The sequence below is a fragment of the Sinocyclocheilus grahami genome, unplaced genomic scaffold (assembly GCF_001515645.1).
Source record: "Sinocyclocheilus grahami isolate Dianchi unplaced genomic scaffold, SAMN03320097.WGS_v1.1 scaffold153.1, whole genome shotgun sequence".
NCBI classification, from domain to species: domain Eukaryota; kingdom Metazoa; phylum Chordata; class Actinopteri; order Cypriniformes; family Cyprinidae; genus Sinocyclocheilus; species Sinocyclocheilus grahami.
The window spans coordinates 2,025,909-2,047,825 of NW_015505332.1; the positions used below are offsets into that span (position 1 = coordinate 2,025,909).

A 21,917-nucleotide genomic window follows, 5' to 3' on the forward strand; every position below is an offset into this window, starting at 1 on the left:
CTGATATTAGCACATATAGTTAAAATGTGACATTCTTGATGACACACTTTTGCTACTGGTAAGAATATAAATTTCAAGTCCAAGTGCACAAACGAGCAGGAATTTTTTATATTTCAGCTATTTTCAGTTATTCAGTTGATTTTGAAGCATCAGTGAGTGAAGGAATGAGTTTTAGATCAGTATTATAGCTGTAGGTAGGAGTAGGCAATGTATTGTATTATTAAAAATTCATGTACTTGTATGAATTAAGATTTAGTAAACAATTGGTAGGTAATTTTTGCTGTTAATGAAGTTTAATTACATGGATGAGTCTTTTTTTCTTTTCTTGTGGTCATTTATTGAATAAAAAAGTATGGAAAACATTGCTAATTATGATTTTATATATATTTTAGATAATTACTTTATATTATTTTTTTTAATATTTTATTGTTGTATTTAAATTTGTGTTAAACATTTTGAATCTACTAAAATAATGGTTACAACAACAATGTTTTTAAAAGTGATTTCAGAGCAAATACATAAATATTTTAATTTATATTGTCAAAAAGCTGAAGAATATTGGAATATAATTATTTTCACCCACTTCTAGCTTTGTGGTCTACACATATTAGATATTCAAATGAATCATAGAAGGAAATGTGAGCTAAGGCATGTCTCTGAGAGAGAAAGTGACCGGTAACCAGATGAATAATGGAAAGTAATCTGAAACAGGTCACCTTCTAGCCCTTTTTCAACCTTGTCAAGGTTTGTTTGTAGTCAATGCATGTTCATTGCACCAGTCCATGAGCCCTGCAGTGAGCAAATTGGGTTTGCAGCTCTCAGGAGGTTTTGCACACAAACCGGATCTTGTAATCAATCCAAACATTCAATGCTTCTCTATGCTGTCTATAGAAATGAAGCAGTTCCTAAGCAACAGGCGGCGTGACCCTAACATGAACTGGTTCGAGTGTTCGATGGGATGGGAGCAGGAGCTGGAGAGGACAGGTGCCAGCGGCTGGAGGGTCAGCTCTGTCAATGACCGCTTTGAGATGTCCACCAGGTAGAGCTCCTCTTTCAGACCTCCTGAGCTCAGTTTAGCTTTGACATTAGAACACGTCTTTCCGCTCTTTAGACACGACTGATGTTCATTGTTCCATAACAGTTTGCTAAATGCTTTTCCCACACATACATTCTGATGAATAACCTTTTGTGTGTTCAAAATATCATGCTACTATACTACTCGTGCCATTTTAGCAGTATGCAAATAAAAAACAATTTAATGAAGGTAACATTGACATTTCACACAAAATTGGACCAAAATAACCATATTTCAATATTATAACTGGCCACCACTTGCTGATTTGCATGTTACAGTTGTATAGTAATATTGTTAAATATTGCATGTTTATCCAAATACTATTAAGATGTTTAAGAGCAGTACGTTTTTTTTATTTTTTTTAAAGAAATGAATACTTCCATTCAGCAAGGATGCATTAAATTGAACAAAAGTGACATTAACCACATTTATAATATTACACAAGATTTCTATTTCAAATAAACTGTTTCCTAAATAAATCCTAAAAAGCATCATGCATTCCACAAAAATATTAAGCACAGCACAACAATTTTAAACACTGATAATAATTTTCTTGAGCAGCAAATCAGCATATTAGAATGATTTCTGAAGGATTGTGTGACACTGAAGACTGGAGTAATGATGCTGAAAATTCAGCTTGCATCACAGGAATAAATTACATTTCACAATATATTCAAATAGAAAACACTCATTGTAAATTGTATTAATATTTCATAACAAATGTCATATCATCTTTCAACACATTTAAAAAATCTTACCAACCCCAAACGTTTGAATGGTAGTGTAGAAATGTAAGGCTATATCTATTTGTGCCTGCAAGTACAGTGAGCTCACCACATAATATCATGTTTGCACAAGCGTGTCCAATCATAGGCACATCATATTCTATGTGGAAACTATTCACATGTTTTTTCCTCCTGTGTTCTTACAGTCTGCCCAGATTCAATGTGGTTCCTCAGAGGGTCCTGGACACAGAGCTCAAGAAAACATTTGCCCACTTTAACGAGGGTCGCATCCCAGTGAGTTCATTCTGACATCCCGCTACAAAACAAGACTTTTAAACACGGCATGAAAATGTTCCTAAATGTTGTTTTCATTATCTTTTATATTGCTACCATAATTCACCAAAACCTACTCCTCGCAAATCAAATCCTTAAGGAAAAAAATCAGTTCCTACACAACATTATATCCCAAAAAAAATTCGGTTTCACTTAAAGGGATAGTTCACCCAAAAATTACAGTTATGTTATCATTCACTCGCCATTCCAAACCTCTCAGACTTTCTTTCTACTGTGGAACTTCTGTTTCTACTTTCTTTGAAATATCTTTCTTTGTTCAACTGAAGAAAAAGTTGTACAGGTTTGGAATGACATGAAGTAGAGTCAAATGACAGAATGTGCATTTTTTGGGGTGAATGATCCCTTTATAAATATTTCACATTGCGAAAGTCAAGTATTGGGAATGCTGTTTATGTCCTTAAATGAATAGTTAGTAACAGTTCCCAAAGTACATGTTGTTATTTTTTCCATGCAGCAAAACGAGTCTGTCAAGCTCCAAAAAAGACACAAAATCACCATAAGAGTAGTTCATATGATGCACTAAGTACTTTGAAGCCATTCAATAGCTTTGTGCGCGAATATTCATCTTCTGGGTAAATTACAGTGCTGTGAAAAAGTGTTTGCTCTTTCCCAATTTCTTCTGTTTTTGTGTATATTTTATACTAAATTGTTTCAGATATGAAACCGTTGGTATTGGATAGCTGTTGTGCTTTATCATTTCAAAACTGTATTTTGTGTTTACTCTGTTTGCCTGAGTTTTACAAGACTTTTAAACACGGCATGAAAATGTTCCTACATTTTGTTTTCATTATCTTTTATATTGTTACCATAATTCACCAAAACCTACTCCTCGCAAATCAAATCCTTAAGGAAAAAAATCAGTTCCTACACAACATTATATCCCAAAAAAAATTCGGTTTCACTTAAAGGGATAGTTCACCCAAAAATAGTTCACCCAAGAACTTCTGTTTCTACTTTCTTTGAAATATCTTTCTTTGTTCAACAGAAGAAAAAGTTGTACAGGTTTGGAATGACATGAAGTAGAGTCAAATGACAGAATGTGCATTTTCTTGGGTGAATTATCCCTTTATAAATATTTCACATTGCGAAAGTCAAGTATTGTGAATGCTGTTTATGTCCTTAAATGAATAGTTAGTAACAGTTCCCAAAGTACATGTTGTTATTTTTTCCATGCAGCAAAACGAGTCTGTCAAGCTCCAAAAAAGACACAAAATCACCATAAGAGTAGTTCATATGATGCACTAAGTACTTTGAAGCCATTCAATAGCTTTGTGCGCGAATATTCATCTTCTGGGTAAATTACAGTGCTGTGAAAAAGTGTTTGCTCTTTCCCAATTTCTTCTGTTTTTGTGTATATTTTATACTAAATTGTTTCAGATATGAAACCGTTGGTATTGGATAGCTGTTGTGCTTTATCATTTCAAAACTGTATTTTGTGTTTACTCTGTTTGCCTGAGTTTTATATTTCATTTGAAGATCTAAACGTATTTGGTATGGCTTAGACACAAAAACAGAAGACATCAAGATGGATGCAAATACATTTTTACAGCACTGTATTTAATACAGCACAGCTTGTAATACTGTATGTCAAAAGATTTTTTTATATCGAAGAATATTTTATGATTTATAATATGTGACCCTGGACGACAAAACCAGTCTTAAGTGTCAATTTATACACCACTGAATAAATAAGCTTTCCATTGATGTATGGTTTGTTAGATTTGGACAATATTTGGCCGAGATACAACTATTTGAAAATCTGGAATCTGAGGGTGCAAAAAAATCTAAATATTGAGAAAATCGCCTTTTAAAGTTGTCCAAATGAAGTCCTTAGCAATGCATATTACTAATCAAAAATTATGTTTTGATATATTTACTGTAGGAAATATACAAAGTATCTTCATGGAACATGATCTTTACTTAATATCCTAATGATTTTTGGCATAAAAGAAAAATCTATAATTTTGACCCATACAATGTATTTTTGGCTATTGCTACAAATATACCCCAGAGACATAAGACTGGTTTTGTGCTCCAGTGTCACATATGCCATTTAACTTTCCTCAGCGCTGGTGCTGGCGACATCCACATGGCAGTGACTTACTACGAATGGCCAGCTTCCAAAATAACATCTACCATGAGAAGGACGACATCAGGTTTGTCATTACTTTTTTTCTAGATAAGTTAGACGTTCCTTAGCAGCAGTTGAGCATTCGTTACTAAATGGAGCTCTTGTCGTCTGTGATCTGCAGGAACCTGGAGTTGGTACTCTTCGGCGGACAGCAGCTGTGTGTGATTGTGGATCTGGGAGAGGAAATGCCATCACCTGCAGACATCCAGCTGGCTCACACCAGACTCCGGACTCTTTGTCTGGGCGGTGGGTTATGATGCACTAAGTACTTTGAAGCCATTCAATAGCTTTGTGCGCGAATATTCATCTTCTGGGTAAATTACAGTGCTGTGAAAAAGTGTTTGCTCTTTCCCAATTTCTTCTGTTTTTGTGTATATTTTATACTAAATTGTTTCAGATATGAAACCGTTGGTATTGGATAACTGTTGTGCTCCAATAAATAACATTATCATTTCAAAACTGTATTTTGTGTTTACTCGGTTTGCCTGAGTTTTATATTTCATTTGAAGATCTAAACGTATTTGGTATGGCTTAGACACAAAAACAGAAGACATCAAGATGGATGCAAATACATTTTTACAGCACTGTATTTAATACAGCACAGCTTGTAATACTGTATGTCAAAAGATTTTTTTATATCGAAGAATATTTTATGATTTATAATATGTGACCCTGGACGACAAAACCAGTCTTAAGTGTCAATTTATACACCACTGAATAAATAAGCTTTCCATTGATGTATGGTTTGTTAGATTTGGACAATATTTGGCCGAGATACAACTATTTGAAAATCTGGAATCTGAGGGTGCAAAAAAATCTAAATATTGAGAAAATCGCCTTTTAAAGTTGTCCAAATGAAGTCCTTAGCAATGCATATTACTAATCAAAAATTATGTTTTGATATATTTACTGTAGGAAATATACAAAGTATCTTCATGGAACATGATCTTTACTTAATATCCTAATGATTTTTGGCATAAAAGAAAAATCTATAATTTTGACCCATACAATGTATTTTTGGCTATTGCTACAAATATACCCCAGAGACATAAGACTGGTTTTGTGCTCCAGTGTCACATATGCCATTTAACTTTCCTCAGCGCTGGTGCTGGCGACATCCACATGGCAGTGACTTACTACGAATGGCCAGCTTCCAAAATAACATCTACCATGAGAAGGACGACATCAGGTTTGTCATTACTTTTTTTCTAGATAAGTTAGACGTTCCTTAGCAGCAGTTGAGCATTCGTTACTAAATGGAGCTCTTGTCGTCTGTGATCTGCAGGAACCTGGAGTTGGTACTCTTCGGCGGACAGCAGCTGTGTGTGATTGTGGATCTGGGAGAGGAAATGCCATCACCTGCAGACATCCAGCTGGCTCACACCAGACTCCGGACTCTTTGTCTGGGCGGTGGGTCATTTTAGTTGATTTTTGATGGCCTGGTGATACTCTGGTGCAAAAGCCAGCTTAAATTTCCAGACAGGTTGTTGCTGTTCCAACAAACTCTACTTGAAGATGCTGGCCAGGCGAGCTTGATGGGTGCAGCAGCACCTAAGCATCCAAAAAGCTCTTTTTAGCAGGGCATATTAAAGGAATAATTCATCCAAAAATAAAAGAAACTGCTGAGCTGAATGTTGAACACACTTCTATTTTCCATTCAGTAAGAACTTATTGTGTCCACATGCTGCCAAGCTCCACAAAAAAACAAAACCGCTCTAAAAAAGTATCATAAAACTAGTTTGTTCTTCACACAAGCCTGTTGTATGACTTACATGGATGTTTTTCATTTTTGAGTGAAGTACTTTGAATTTGAACAATTGGAATGTTTGGAATCTGAATGATGTCTCTTTTATCTTTTGTGGTTAAATGTTGTAACTTTTTTTTGTGCAACAGCTGTTTTGTGACTTGGGTGTGGATTTAAAGATTTTATGTACAGAGGTCAAGAGCTTCTGCTGTTTGAAAAGATACATTTTAGTCATACAGAGATACAGTCTTGTTGTTTTGTATGGCTTCACATTCCTCCTGTGGTTGAAGCCACACTGGCCCGAAACAGCAGCTCGCACAGTCCCACTATGGTTGACCAGCTTTTTGTTTCTCACATTTTCCTTTAGTGTGCTGCATTTTTGTATTGTCAAATTTCAACTGGTTCTGAGTATAAGGAAGTAACAAACCGAAATTTCAGCCATTGTGAGATTGGGTCCGACATGGGCTGTGCAAACATATTAATATAATAATAATAATAATTATATCAAAACATGATAAAAATATATGGCAATAAAATAGTTGTAATCATTTTTGGACCGTTTTTAATATGTAAAATTAAATAAAAGTGTTTAATTTCAACAGTTTATGCATGTGTTGTTTGCTATAATTAAACGTTATGTAAATTGTGCGTTATATATTAATATTTATTTATTAGCCACATTTGTTGCATTTTTGTTTTCTTAGTGTTGTTTCACATTTTATGTGAAAAGTGCAATTTTAGTACATTTATAGTTATTTATATTATTTATATCTATTTATTTATTAGCCACATTTGTTGCATTTTTTTGCATTTTGAAGTTGATATAATTGTATTTTATATAGAATGTGCATATATTCATATTTGCATTTATTAGCCACACTCGTTGCATTTTTTTTATATATATATATAATTACATTTTATTATGTAAAATAATTTTATATTTATGTTTATGCATTATGCTTATATGTAGCTATTGTTTTAAGTTTTAAAATGTGGTATTTTTGTCTCTCCACCCTACAGATATTTCATCATCTGTATCGGTACCTGATGACAAGTGGCTCTCCACTCTTGAAAGCACTCGCTGGCTCGACTATACTCGGTATATTTGTGCATGAATATAAATAGTGATCTTTTAAACTATATAACAATATTTGGATGCATCATGTAGAAATGTTTTCTCTCTTTTGACAATGTTTGCTCTAAATGCTCTAAACTTGAACTTTCATTTTTAGCGTTGTGTATTTGATGTTGCCTTCGTCAGTGTATCCCGCTGTGTGCGCTTTGCCCTGCTGTGTTTGATGTGATTGTGTCTCTACAGGTGCTGTCTGAGAAAAGCTGCAGAGGTGGCTTGTTTGCTCAGAGGAGGTCACATGACTGTTGTTCTCCAAGGTTAGTCAAACTGATCATTAATGGCCCTCTGACCCGACTCTGAACTTTGCACCCTACTAGCACATAATGATTCATGTGTGTCTTTACTGTTTAAACACATCCAATCTGTGCTGAATACAGTGAGAAAATCAGACATTAATACAATCTTTGGCCTTTACGTGTACAACACCAGGTCAATAAGATTTTGTATTTTTTTTATTAATACTTTTATTTAGCAAGGATGTATTAAATTGATCAAAAGTGACAGTAAAGGCATTTATAGTGTTCCAAATGATTTCTATGTTATATTAATGTTGCTCTTTTAAACTTTATATTAATCAGAGAATAGTGACTAAAAAAGTATTATAGTTTCCACAAATATATTAAGCAGTGCAACTGTTTTCAATATTTGCACTGCTTAATCTTTTTTGTGGAAATGCAACAGTTTTTTTTATTATTATAATATTTCACAATATTACTGTTTTTATCAAATAATTGCTGCCTTTGTGAACAGAAGAGACTTCAAAAACATTTTAAAAAATCATATCAACCCTGAACTTTTGAACAGTAGTGTACATTTTTTTTTACTTTCATACTACTCTTTACTGTATATTGCCATTCTCACCAGTTATTTCAGAAATTTCAGTATGGAAGTAAATATACTACTATCTTAAATTTGTGAGTTTTAGGCTTTGTTCATATTGCACTCGATTTAATGCCAATCTTGATACTACTTGAAATCTGTCCCATAAGTGCATTTCTAAAAATCGTTAGAGATCACATTTCAAACTACATAAGATTGCAGTTTGTAACAATAGGATTTCATCTCTTTTTAATGACACACTCTTAGCAGAAGTTAATACATACCACACAGTTGTGATTTATTCTTTTTCCTAACCCATAAACCAACAAACAGCGACATCTGGCAGTGCCCTTCAATTCTTTAAATTCTCATTTAGTTTTACAGTCCTCTAAAGCATTTGTTTTCCTCCACGTAACCCGCAGCTGCCCTGCCATATACATCAATATTCTGTGTGTCTTGACAACCAGTGAATAACTTCAGGAATGAGTTTCTCAGAAGAGGCTGACGCATCCATCCATCACTGTAAAACCTGTTCGCCACATGTACGCTGAGCAGAGACGCTGAGAAAGCACCGCGAGAGGGCGATGAAATCCCCTGATCCACTGTTTACAGGCATTTTAAGGTTAAAGCTGGAGTGTACTGTAAATTCTCAGATGATGCATTGTGTTTTGCTCGGTTTCCTCAGAGCCGGAGGATCGAGACATGAACTGTGTGGTCTGCAGTCTGGTGCAGGTGATGTGTGACCCTCACTGCAGGACCGTGGCTGGATTTCAGGGCTTGGTTCAGAAAGAGTGGATCACGGCCGGACACAAATTCCTCAGTCGGATCAACTACCACAGAGAAAGTGATAAAGAGGAGGTAAAAGAAAGAGAAAATGCTCTGTTCTGTAACCCACATTCATATTAAATGCGTCAAAACATTTGGAGTTGGTAAGATGTTTTTGATGATTTAAAAAAATGTCTCTTATGCTCACCAAGGATGCATTTATTTGATCAAACATACAGTAAATATCGTGAAATATTTTTTACAATTTAAAATAACTGTTTTCTATTTGAATTCTTTTTAAGATGTCATTTATTCCTATGATGAAAAGCTGAATTTTGCTGCTTATTGTTATCAATGTTTAAAACAGCTGTGCTGCTTAATATTTTTGTAAAAAACTGTGATCATTTTTTTTTCAGGATTCTTTGATGAATAGAAAGTTCAAACAAACAGATTTTATTTGAAAAATAAATCTTTTGTAACATAAAAAATGTGTTTGCTGTAGGGCTGTGCGATTAATCGAAATCGTCATAAAATCGCGATTTGAGCGTGTGCGATTTCTAAATGACTTTATAGCGCGATTTTCCGTTTCCCCGACCTCCTATGCTATCCGAACCAATCAGAATGCAGCGCGCCTAAATGGAGCACGAGAACCGACCAGGCGGGCATACAAACGTAACACCAGGTTCACACACTCCGTCTGTGGTGCGTATTTTTTCCGCGCCCATGTTAACGGAGCAGAGCGTTCACACTGCACGTGATTGCGGTCCGGCAGTGCGCTCTAGGAGCGGTGCGTCTGCAGCAGTCATGCTGCGATCGTTTCTGCACTGAGTCTATTTCTGCTGTGCTGCACGCGCTGAAAGTGCATTATTCGCGGTAAAAAATAACATGGATTGTCACGGAAATTTAGTAATTACACCATAAATGCATATAATTAAAGTCTATAGTTTCACAGTCAACACATGGCTTTTTGGCTAGATTTAAAACAAGGAAAATTGTACGTTTAGATAAACAAGGCAATAATAGATGGCACTCGTGGTGGTAGTTAAACAAATTTATATTTATTGAGTTTAAACGTGAATATGTCTATGAAAGATTGTATTACTGTACTGTGATAAAAGAGAATCACAATGCTGAAAAAGCATTTTCAGAAACAACGTTTGGATTTGAAATCAAAATAATGGATAAATGTTGTGTTTGTGGTAAACAGCCGCAGATCAGGAGCAGACTGCAAACGTGTCCTGTGCGAAAGCAAAATGGGTCCGTGCTGCTTCTGCACCACATACACACACATGTATACGCACTGCAGACGGAGTACGTGTGAACTTGGCGCAATAAATCTAGTTCAACATCTGAGGCAACGCCACAAAAAGCTCTATGACCAATGCATGGCAAAAAAAATCCCTGGACACAGGATTTTGTTTTTCTGACATATATGTATTCTAGAGACATTTTGTTACACCTTTACTTAGTGATTATTTTGCCTTATGTCTGTTCTAGAGACATGTTACAGCTTTTTGATAAAGCTCTAATTGGTTTTCTTTTGGAAATATGTTTCAAATTCACATTGAATGCATTTATGACTAAAGCATGTCTGTGTGTGTGTCAAAATCGTGATTAAAATTGAAATCGCTTAAGAAATCGTGATAGGTTTTTTTTGTCCATATCGCACAGCCCTACTTTGCTGTCAATTTTGATCAAATCAATGCATCCTTGCTGAATAAAAGTATTAATTTCATTAATAAAAATGACATCTTACTGACCCTAAGCTTTGGAAGGGTATAGTAGTGTTTTTTCAAATAAATAATCACTTACATTTCAGTCCCACTTTCAGGATGCTGTCTTAAAAAGCAGCTGCTTTTGTACTTACAGTAAAAGGCAGATCACTAGGTTTTGGAAAATCTGTTCTTTCAGCAAACACTAGTGTCATGCTATACATTGTCTTCTACCTTCCCTTCAACATACTAACCCTTATGAAACATAACAATGAAGCAATGTCTACAGATAAACAAACTGATGAAACATGTTGCACAGCTAATGATAATCGCTGCACACACAAAAATATGCAGCTCACCAATATGGCTCGAAGTATATGTTTAATTCTCTGTTGATACTTGTTAGTACTGAAAAGAAAAAATTTTTTTTGATTCTGTCTTTTAGAATGAAAAAGCTTGTTGAAGTGCATTCAGGTGCCTTATCCTCAAAGCATGCATGTGATTTTGGCCATGCAAGTGAGGTCGTGAGCACACATATGATGAGCTGATGCCTAAATGGGCTGTTTTAGTTGACTTCAGCTAAACTTTTTCTCACTTCACCTTTATCTCAGTTTCCATTTTAATTGACAGCAAGAATCCTGTTCTAAATGAGTTGTGTGATGTACCTTGCTCTCCGGCAGGCCCCTGTGTTGCTGCTGTTTCTCGACTGCGTCTGGCAGCTGTGGGCGCAGTATCCCGCACGCTTCCAGCTTACTGAAGACTACCTGCTGGCTCTGCATGACAGCGTGCACCTTCCACTCTTCAGCAGCTTCCTGGCCAACAGTCAAAGGGAGAGATGTCGCCGTTCACAGGTATATGCGAAACACCTCAAAACACAAACAAAAAGCTGCAAACTACAATCGAGCTACAGTATTTAATGTAGCAATGTCTTTGCCTTGGGGGTTAATTTTACAATAAGGCATCATAAAATTGTACATTATCTTCCTTTTGCATAGCTACACATAAACTACCAGATTCAAACCTTAAATATTTTTGTTCAGCAAGGAGGCATTATATTGGGTAAAAGTGACAGAAAAGACATTTATAATGTTCAAAGAATCCTTAAAAACAGTTTCCACAAAAATAGTTAGCAGCAGCACATTAGAAAGATTTCTGAAGGATCATGTGGCACTGACGCTAAATGGGCGTGCAATATTTATTACAGTTATTATCTATTTTTAATAGAGTTATTATCTCATAATTTGAGAAGAAATAAAACTGAGTGATGCAAAAGGTGTGAACCTTGCTATGAGACAGGGTTGCCGGTTTTCACAAGAAAACCCGCCCAATCACTACTCGAAACTAGCCCAATCGCGTTTCGAGGGGGTCCGCAGTTACAAATCGCGTTCGGGGGGGGGGGTAAAATACATGTTTTTTGGCAGGGTTCCCCTGCTAAAATTCGCATTCCAGGGGATGCCAAAACAACCGATCTGAAGTGTGTGCTGTATTGCACTGTTTCCCTGCAGCATCTTCCCCAGAGCTACACCCCAGTGAACGGTCTGAGGGAATTGCCCATGGGCGCCCCAGAGGAGCCGGTAGACCCACCTTTCCCTCCGGTGTGGGACTGGGCCCTGCAGTACAGCGGTCAGAGACGGGCCCGCTTCACCCAACCTGTGTCACAACCTGCCTGCCCTCCACCCGTCCTCAATGGAAACCTCAACACCAACCTGGACCGCAGCTGGGTAAGATTGATATACTGTGGACTAGGACTACACTAACAGTCCCATTTCAGCAAGGATACATTCATCCTGTATAGGAATAGAAATGTTGCACAGTGGTTAAAGATCTGGGCTGCTAATCAAAAGTTTATAGGTTTGAATCCTACTAGTGGCAATCCGAGACCACAAAATAAAGATTTTATTTAATTTATTCACGGGGGGGGTAAAATACATGTTTTTTGGCAGGGTTCCCCTGCTAAAATTCGCATTCCAGGGGATAAATATGTTATTGGAGTCGCTTCAACCCGCGGACATGAAAAACAACCCCGCGGCAACAGTGTTAAAGTAGCCCAATTCCGCTGGAAAACCATGAGAATGTTTGTAAACAGTTGCTACAGTAAAACAACTATCTTCTCTTTATTAGATGCTTTTTTGATTATTAAAGGGATAGTTCACCCAAAAATCAAATTTCTGTCATTATTTACTACTATTTATGTCATTCCTTTGACTTTGTATAGTGTTTGTAAACAAAAACATTTTATATTTGTAATGAAACCTGAAAATCCAGGTAACCAACACTTGGCTTGATCCAAGCCATAAAGGCTTAGTAAAACAAATCCATATGAATCGAGTGGTTTAATCAAAGTCTTTTCAAAAGAAATGTTTCATTTTTTGGTGAACTATCCATTTCATTTTTTTATTTTTTGGTGAACTATACTTCTTACTGACCCCAAACTTTTGAATGGTATATACAGTATATACATATATATATATATATATATATATATTGTCACAACCTGCCTGCCCTCCACCCGTCCTCAATGGAAACCTCAACACCAACCTGGACCGCAGCTGGGTAAGATTGATATACTGTGGACTAGGACTACACTAACAGTCCCATTTCAGCAAGGATACATTCATCCTGTATAGGAATAGAAATGTTGCACAGTGGTTAAAGATCTGGGCTGCTAATCAAAAGTTTATAGGTTTGAATCCTACTAGTGGCAATCCGAGACCACAAAATAAAGATTTTATTTAATTTATTCACCCTCATACCATTCTTATCCTGTTTTTATTTTTTTGTGAAACACGTTACATTTTTTTCATAAAAAGTTGCAGCCAAGCTTCAAAAAGCACCAAAAAAAATAGGCAATATTACTATTAATGCTGTTCTTTTGAACTTTCTATTCATTAAAAACCCTGAAAAAATGTATCAATGTTTCCACAAAATATTAAGCAGCACAGCTGTTTTCAACATTGATAATAATACATGTTTCTTGAGCAGCAATTCAGCATGTTAGAAGGATTTCTGAAGGATCGTGTGACACTGAAGACTGGAGTAATGATGCTGAAAATTCAGCTTTGCATCATAGAAATAGATTACATCTTAAAACATATTTAAATAGAAAAAAAAAATTTTAATTGAAAGAATAATATGAAATATTACTGTTTTTACCGTATTTTATCAAATAAATGCAGCCTTGGTGAGCCTAAGAGACTTCTTTCAAAAACATTAATACTTCTTACTGACCCCAAACTTTTGAATGGTAGTGTACAAGTCACCATCCAAGACAATAATAGATAGTAAAACAGGGTCAGAATGACATGAAGCTGAGAAAACAATGACAGACTTTTCATATTTAGTAAGAATTCTTCTTTTAATCTCGGGTTTCTCCTGAGGGATCATCCCTGTAATAACTGCACTGTAAAAGCATCAGATATGACTATTAATTTCCTCCTTCCCTTATAGAGAGGAACAATATTGAGTAGGGAATTGATAGTACAGGACAGAGAAATTAATTATCAGCTAACAGGCATTGCTTGTGTCAAGTTAATGATCATTGATTCATGTTTTCTGGGCTGCCCTAGATGGCTGGAAATCAAAAGGGAGGTTCTTTAAAAATGAGGCCAACTAATAAACCTATGCCAAAATTAGGTCATTTTTCTAATTGGTCTGTCAACCGAATATACCGCTTCATTAGCCTGTTAAAGAGTGTGTTAATGCTGTTTATTCTCTCTCTCTCAGCACAATGATGGACTGCCAGGCTCTGTGTTCCTGTTGTCCCGTAGCACATTCTCCCATCCCTCCAACCTGCTCCCCTGGAGGAGCGGAAACTCTGGCTCATACTGGAAGAGCCACCGTAGGGCTCCTTCATCTGAGAGTCTGTCTGGACTCGAGCGTCTCATCCGAGCTTGTTCGCTCTCTGAACCCTCAGAGAACCCCTCAATCCTCCACGACCCATACGAGCCCCTGCTGCCCCTGCTTTTGGGACCCTGTGTCAAAGTATGGAGGGGCTGCTATTTACGGGGCACACTACACGCTCAGGTACACTGTGATGGGGATTTTTTTCCACTAGGTTGCAGATTTAATGTATGCAAATCATCAAAATACAGTGAAAACAAATGGCAAAGCTGTGTTTTCATCCTAAGTTTTCTTGAAAAGAAAAGAAATCATTACTTTCTGGGAGAATTAGTGCAACATATTTAAGTTTGTATGTACTGTGAAAGCCACTTTGGTGATGGATAGATGGATGGATGGATGGATGGATGGATGGATGGATGGATGGGTGGATGGCTAAACAGATAGATGGATATATGTATGTACGGATGGATGGATGGCTAAACTGATAGATGGATATATGTATGGATGGATGGACGGATGGATGGACAGATAGATGGTTAAACAAATGGATGGATGGGTGGACAGAAGGATAGATAGACTGCTAAAAAGATGGATGGATAAATAGACAGATGCCTAAACGGTTGGATGGATGAATGAATAGACGGATGGCTAAACAGATGAATGGAAGGACAGACAGATGGATGGCTAAACAGTTGAATGTACTGTATGGAAGGAGAGCTAAAAAGATAAATGGATGGATAAATAAACGGATGGATGGATGGATGGATAGACAGATGGCTAAACGGAGGGATGCACAGACAGACAGGTGGATGGCTAAACAGATGATAGATTAATCGATAGATAGACAGCTAAAAAGATGGAAGGATGGATGGATGGCTGAACAGATAAATAGATGGCTAAACTCAGATAAATGAGTAAACGGATGAAAAGATGGATGGATGGATATTTGATTATTGAAAACAGGATATTTAACATCCTCCTGTTGTTGATGGCTTGTAATCAACAAGTCAATTTTATAATATCCGTCTCGCTCTCCACTTCCTGTAGGCTTTCTCACACCCCACGTCTTCCTGCAGTCAGCATCCATTAGATCAGCTGGCCTGGGAAGTGCAGGAGCTCAGAGAGAAACTGGCTCAGGCTTCTCACAGATGCCCCGAGAACCAGACTAAACGACAGGAGCCACGCCGGTTGGACTCCAACCTCAACCAGAACGCCAACAATGGGACCTTCCTCTTCTCCTCTTCCTCTAGAACATGTCAACAACAGCCGCTGCTGCCCAGCCAAGGTGCGGCCCACTCCTCCGTCCCTCCCAGAGCCCAGCGGACGGCATCTGATCCGTCCAGGCCTGCGCAGAGGAATAACGGCAAGCACACGTTTCTGTTCGGCCACCAAGAGCCGCAATCAGGGCAGCGCTACATTCCCTCCCCTAGTGCCAAACTTCCCAAACGCCCCGGAAACTCACACTGATCTTTAGGAAGGAAATAAATGACCCCCTCTGGTGTTTGTGTTACTAAAACAATTCAATACGGTACAAAGCAGAAACTCCACTAGAAACATGAAATCTATGTGCACTTGAAAAAGCACAGATTGACATGGGCTTTTTTTGTATGTAGAGTTAAGCATAAAACAGACTAGCAAAAAAGCGTCAACGATTTACAACATTAAATTCTTCCTCTGTTGTGTTTATAAGATCATTTAACTACATGGTCTAGTTCATTAAAAATAAAGAATCTTATTTATTCATCCTCATGTTGTTCCAAATGTAGGCCTATATTACTTCTTCTAAAGTCATGATTTTGTGTGAAAATAAAACAATTTTAATCATTCACAAAAAATCTTCTTTTAAAAGTAGCAGTATGCAATTTGCGAATTATTTGAGATGAATCTTTTCAATGAATCAGTTGATTTCGTTCACAGAAAATGATTAATTTTGAAGCTTGAAAGCTTGTCATTTGCGTGTGAAACTGATCATTTTTCTTACCTTGTGTTCCATGGAAGAAAGAAAATAAAAAGACATTGGTATGACATGAGGGCGACTAAATAACAACAGAATTTACTATTACTTTAAATGAAAATGAAAAACTGTAGCGAAGCAGAGTGCTAGTAGCCTAATTGTCTGCATGTGAAATGTTATGTGTCTGAGGTTTATGCCAAAATATTGATTTGATAACTTCTGTATTGATCAAGAAACAATTTTAGCTTTAAGTAGTTTGTGCATGTAGCAGTAGTTCATGGTATGGTAGGCTAGTAAAATAGCTATTTGTGTTTCCTCAACCAAAAAGGCGGGAAAATGGCTGCTATCACGCTAATAATACATCAAGATGGACACAAAATAATCTTCAGCCTCTGTGTTGAATGCAAATAATACAAAATGCTGTCTTGCCTCTTAATATTTACAAGCAACGGCACAATACTGTTAAGTGTGCTATGCATTTTTGTATTCTATTAAGTAGTAATACAAAAATAGAAGAGAAATGGAGACTAGATGCAACATCAGTGATATTCTGCCGTTTAAGTGGATATGTACAGTGGTGTGAAAAAATTGTTGGCCCCCTTCCTGTTTTTTTTAATTTTTTGCATATTTGTCACACTTAAAAGATTCAGATCATCAAACAAATTTTAATATTACACAAAGATAATGCAAGTAAATACAAAATGCAGTTTTTAAATGATTATTTATTTTATTAAGGGAAAAAAGCTGTCCAAACATGCCTGACCCTATGTGAAAAAGTAATTGCCCCCTAAATCTAATAACTGGTTGTGCCACGCTTTGCAGCAACAACTGCAATCAAGTGTTTGCGATAACTGGCAATGAGTCTTTCACATCGCTGTGGAGGAATTTTGGCCCACTCTTCTTTGCAGAATTGTTTTAATTCAGCCACATTGGAGGGTTTTCGAGCATGAATGGACTGTTTAAGCATCTCAATCTACAAAAAAAATACGAAATCAGGAAGGGGGCCAACACTTTTTCACACCACTGTAAATGTGTTACTACTTCATCATAATGACGGGGATGTGTTTTTAAAATCATTTTGTGCTGAGTTAAGTCCATTTGTGTATAAGGAAGGACAAAAAAGTAGCGCTCATGCTGAAGGACATTTTATATTCTCGTTTTTATATTTTTATCTTGTGCGCATTACTCTCTCCGTTTTCAATCAGTGGCGTTCCAGGACTTCTTTCAACATGCTTTTTCCTTTCCTGTGGATTTCTTTTGTAAGACTGACAGATTTTCTACAAATTACAGTGTTCAGAACTGCTCATTCTGTTAATAGTTGACCCAAAAATGAAAACTGTGATTATTTACTCATCCCAATGCTGTTGTTTTTCTCTTAAAAATTCATTTTAATATTCTAAGGAAAAAATAACAGCATTTGGAAGAACATAAATATGACGTTCTCATTTTTTTTAGGTGAACTATTACTTTTAGGTTTGATGGAAAGCTCTAGCTCCTTTAGTGATGTGGGTTACAAAGCAGACGGCTTCTTCCTCAAAAAGCGTTATGCCACCAATGTCTGACAACAGTGACGTTCTAAAATTGAGAGAGTAGCTCCAGAGGTTTGTGTCCTACTTTTACTTCCCCTACGGGGAAAAGGTGCTGGAAACATTAACATACGGTACCTTGTTGAGATTTGACTCTATTGTCTCGCTCTCCTATCAGCAGGAGAAATGGACTTGAAATATCTTGCATCAACATATTTCACAAGACTGAATTGAATCAAAATGTATTTGATGGCACAAGAATTGCTTGCATGTCATGAAATGACCCAATGCTTGTGCCTTAAAACTGATTCCAGTTGTTTTGTATTTTTCATCCTTGCATCTGCCACAGGGACAAATCATTACCTATTCTCATGTTTTTCATCCCTTATTCTTTTATAACAACCTTTATTGGCACATTTTAGATAAATAAATACACGTTATAGTTCCTAAATACAACTCTTTGATGGTTTTCTTAACATTTGTTATTCTGGCTTATTAAAAATATATGACAAATGAGCCCAATAGTTCTGACATACTTGAATCTTATCAAAATATAGATATTTACAACATGAGCACTTTACAAGAAGCATTACAAGAAGTTCATGAATTGTAAATTACCAAATAAATAACTTTACATCAACAGCACGCATTACAAAAATAAATACACACTCCGATAAGCTTTACTACTATATATCATCTGGCATTAAAAACACCAAATACAAACTGAATGTACTATCTATGAAAGCCAGTAGTTTGTTTAAATCACTTCCACCAGTAATGAAGTAAAACACTTACTTTTCCTCAATTATGGCCCTATGAAACCTATTAAATGATTCGCTTACGATGCAGGTCTCGCTTAAAATTGTATTCTCATTTTACAGATAATAGATTCAGAATAATGAACCATGATATGAAGCTCAATCACAGTGGATCTCAACTGGTGGGTCACGACCTGGAAATGAGTGATGCATCTGTCCTGGTAATTGTGTGTAGTTAGTAGTAAGCTTATATACAGTAATCTTATAAAGGATGCATGTCAAATCTGGATCTTGAAACAAATCCAGTTGAGAACCACTGCATTAAAGGAGTGGTTAACCCAAAACTGAAGATCTGCTGAAAATGTACTCGCCCTCAGGCCATCGAAGATGTAGGTTAGTTTGTTTCGTCATAACACATTTAGAGAAATTCAGCATTACTTGCTTACCAGTGGATCCTCTGCAGTGAATGGGTGCCGTCAGAATGAGAGTCCAAACAGCTTATAAAACATCACAATTAATTAACAATCATAATTACCAAACAATCCATCAATTAATGCCTAGTAAAGTGAAAATCTGCATGTCTGTAAGAAACAAATTCATCATTAAGATATTTTTAACTTCAAACCTTTGCTTCCAGTTCCAGTCCTCTATCCATAACATTGCTTTCTCCAGTGAAAAAGTCATCTTCTGAATCAATATGCACAGATCAAGCACCATTTACATGCAAAACCAGTCCAAAATAGCTCATGTGAGAGACGGCAGGAGATGGACTTTTTCACCGGAGGAAGCATTATTATGAATTATGGACTATTTTGGCCAGAAGCGAGGGTTTAAAGTTAAAAAAAAAAAAAAACCTTAATGATAGACTTGTTTCTTACAAACACTTCACAAGACACTAATGGACTGGAGTGGTGTGGATTATTGTAACGTTTTTATCAGCTGTTTGGACTCTCATTCTGACGGCACCCATTCACTGCAGAGGATCCACTGGTGAGCAAGCGATGTAATGCTAAATTTCTCCAAATCTGTTGTGATGAAGAAACAAACTCATCTACATCTTGGATGGCCTGAGGGTGAGCACATTTTCAGCACTTTGTCATTTTTGGGTGAGCATTTCCTTTGAATGACACAATCATTCCCACAGTCCTCCTTTCTCTTCAACTAGCTGCTGCTTTTGACTTCCGAAGGGCGAACAGTGGGTCATGCCTTGGTAGCTGTGGGCTGAAGCGAAGCCTTCAAGGTGACGGAGGGTTTTGCACACTGGGCAGGGATACTCGGCCAGACCTTCTATGTCCTCAAAAGCCAGGTTGACGATCTGATCGGAGCAGGGGTCGCAGTAGAGGTGGCCGCAGGAGAGACGCTTCAGCCGGGCATCGTAAGAGATGCAGCACTGGCAGTGAGGAACATCAGAGTTCAGAGACAGACTGCCGGTCAGAGAACTGCTCTCCATGCTGGCGGCCTGACTCGAACCCAGCTTTGTGGATGACCTGCAGGACCATGGGAAGACAGATGAGATCTCTTTAGTATTTGAATCGTTTCTCTGGTAAATGCCAGAAAAATGCACATGAACATAAACATGTAAAGCTTAGTTTTTTAAGTTGCTATATTTTTAAAATGTAAATGCCTTGCCTTTTTAAGGATTTTTTTTAAAGACGTCAGAGGATTCGATATAAAATCTACTATTTCTCATCAAAAACCGACCACGCTGAAAATATGCCATTTAATTTCTCCTTTTAAATTAATTTCAATAAAAACTAAATCGAAATATTCTTTAATTTTGAAGTTTTCAATTCAAAACGTGTTGATGGATTTATTCAATTCAAACTGCGATTTAAATCTGGAATAAGTATTTATTTGAAATGGTAAATTAAGAAATGTTCTCTAATCTTTCATTTTCACATTTTCAAGTCAAATCTAATGCTGATTGATTGGATTTTTTTTTAAGTCGGTGTTTTCAATGCATAATCAGGAATACATGCATTTATTTCAATAAAATAAATGTATTCATTTCAAATTGTAAATTTAAGAAACATTCTCAAATCTTTAGTTTTAAAATCACAAGAACCTCAATATACTTCAGAGACCAAATTCTTGTTATCTAAACTATGATGTTCACCTACAACTCTATACTCATTCTTTTTTTTTACTGTATATCTATTTTCTTTTCTTTTAGGAGACACATCTGAGACCAAGTAGAATCTGAGAACCTCAATTTAGGAGAAATATGACATGCTCACAAAGGAAGGTAGTGTTGCATAACCTAGTGTTGTGACCCCAGGATGAATCTTACGTTTACAGAATAGCCTACTACATCATTTTATTGTTAAAGTCAGCATGCAATAACAGCCTACTCAAGCTAAAAAGTGCCTTAAAACAGCCAGACTAGACTAGATCAGCAAGCCATCGTATCTATGATTGAAGCACATCATTATTGTTCTGTGTTGTGCTGTATATCAGATTAAGCCCATGCATTAGGTTTGTATGCATCATGCATTCTAGTGGCATCGCACGATCTCTGTAAAGATGATGTTCGGAGCAGGCATTGCCATAGCAACCCATTTATTCAGTCCGCCAACACGAATCCTGCATATGCATGCAAACATCTTCATACAGATAATTCGCAACACTGACACAGTTGCTGAAATATGACGTACCTGTGCGAAGAGGACGGAGAACCTTTAAAACAGTCCAAGCTCAATGTCGCAATAATCTTCCAGCACATGTTCAGTTCTCTCATGGTAAACGACTGGAGTGATGTGAAGTCTGTGCGCCCGACTCGTAGTTTCTAAGCATGTTTACGCGCGCGGACAGTAAATGGGTCATTAAAACGCGGTTCACGACGCGATGGGCGGTTTATCGTTCTCGAGGTGGGAGCAGGTCCATAAATCAATAGGAGGCCATTGCTCTCGATGGTCAGAGATAGATGCAGATAGAAACTGAGCGAGAGAAAGAAAGGGAAATCTGCTCATCACGCGCGAAGCGAGCGGTGCGCGAGCGTCTCTACAGGATCCTAGCTGTCTTCAGAAAGTTTGTCAAAAGACGCAAATTAAAGCAGAACTCGACCTGTGTGTATTAAGATGTTTTATGGAAACAGTTTTATCAATTGAAAAAGGTGCAGCACTCACTCTTCAAGGGGTGAAAACTTTGATTAAAATGACGTTTCGGCCGTTATCCAGGACTTCATCAGAATTCAAACAGTTACATACAGGTGCATCTCAATAAATTAGAATGTCGTGGAAAAGTTCATTTATGTATCGTGTATTAAATAAATTCAATGCACACAGACTGAAGTAGTTTAAGTCTTTGGTTCTTTTAATTGTGATGATTTTGGCTCACATTTAACAAAAACCCACCAATTCACTATCTCAACTAATTAGAATAT

General features: G+C 36.8%; 1 protein-coding gene across 1 annotated transcript in view; it reads left to right on the forward strand.

The window, feature by feature from the left end:
* Positions 1–16,033, forward strand: part of LOC107592457 (myotubularin-related protein 11-like) — a 33,459-nt gene extending 17,426 nt beyond the window's left edge. Inside the window, exons 7-17 of the mRNA XM_016281975.1 lie at positions 892–1,039; positions 2,007–2,094; positions 4,222–4,310; positions 4,407–4,531; positions 7,050–7,128; positions 7,348–7,418; positions 8,666–8,838; positions 11,138–11,308; positions 11,963–12,178; positions 14,181–14,480; positions 15,345–16,033. Coding sequence (XP_016137461.1) covers positions 892–1,039; positions 2,007–2,094; positions 4,222–4,310; positions 4,407–4,531; positions 7,050–7,128; positions 7,348–7,418; positions 8,666–8,838; positions 11,138–11,308; positions 11,963–12,178; positions 14,181–14,480; positions 15,345–15,764 — 1,880 coding nt within the window. The 3' untranslated portion in view covers positions 15,765–16,033. The remainder of the gene's footprint in view (positions 1–891; positions 1,040–2,006; positions 2,095–4,221; positions 4,311–4,406; positions 4,532–7,049; positions 7,129–7,347; positions 7,419–8,665; positions 8,839–11,137; positions 11,309–11,962; positions 12,179–14,180; positions 14,481–15,344) is intronic.
* Positions 16,034–21,917: the final 5,884 nt, after the last annotated feature.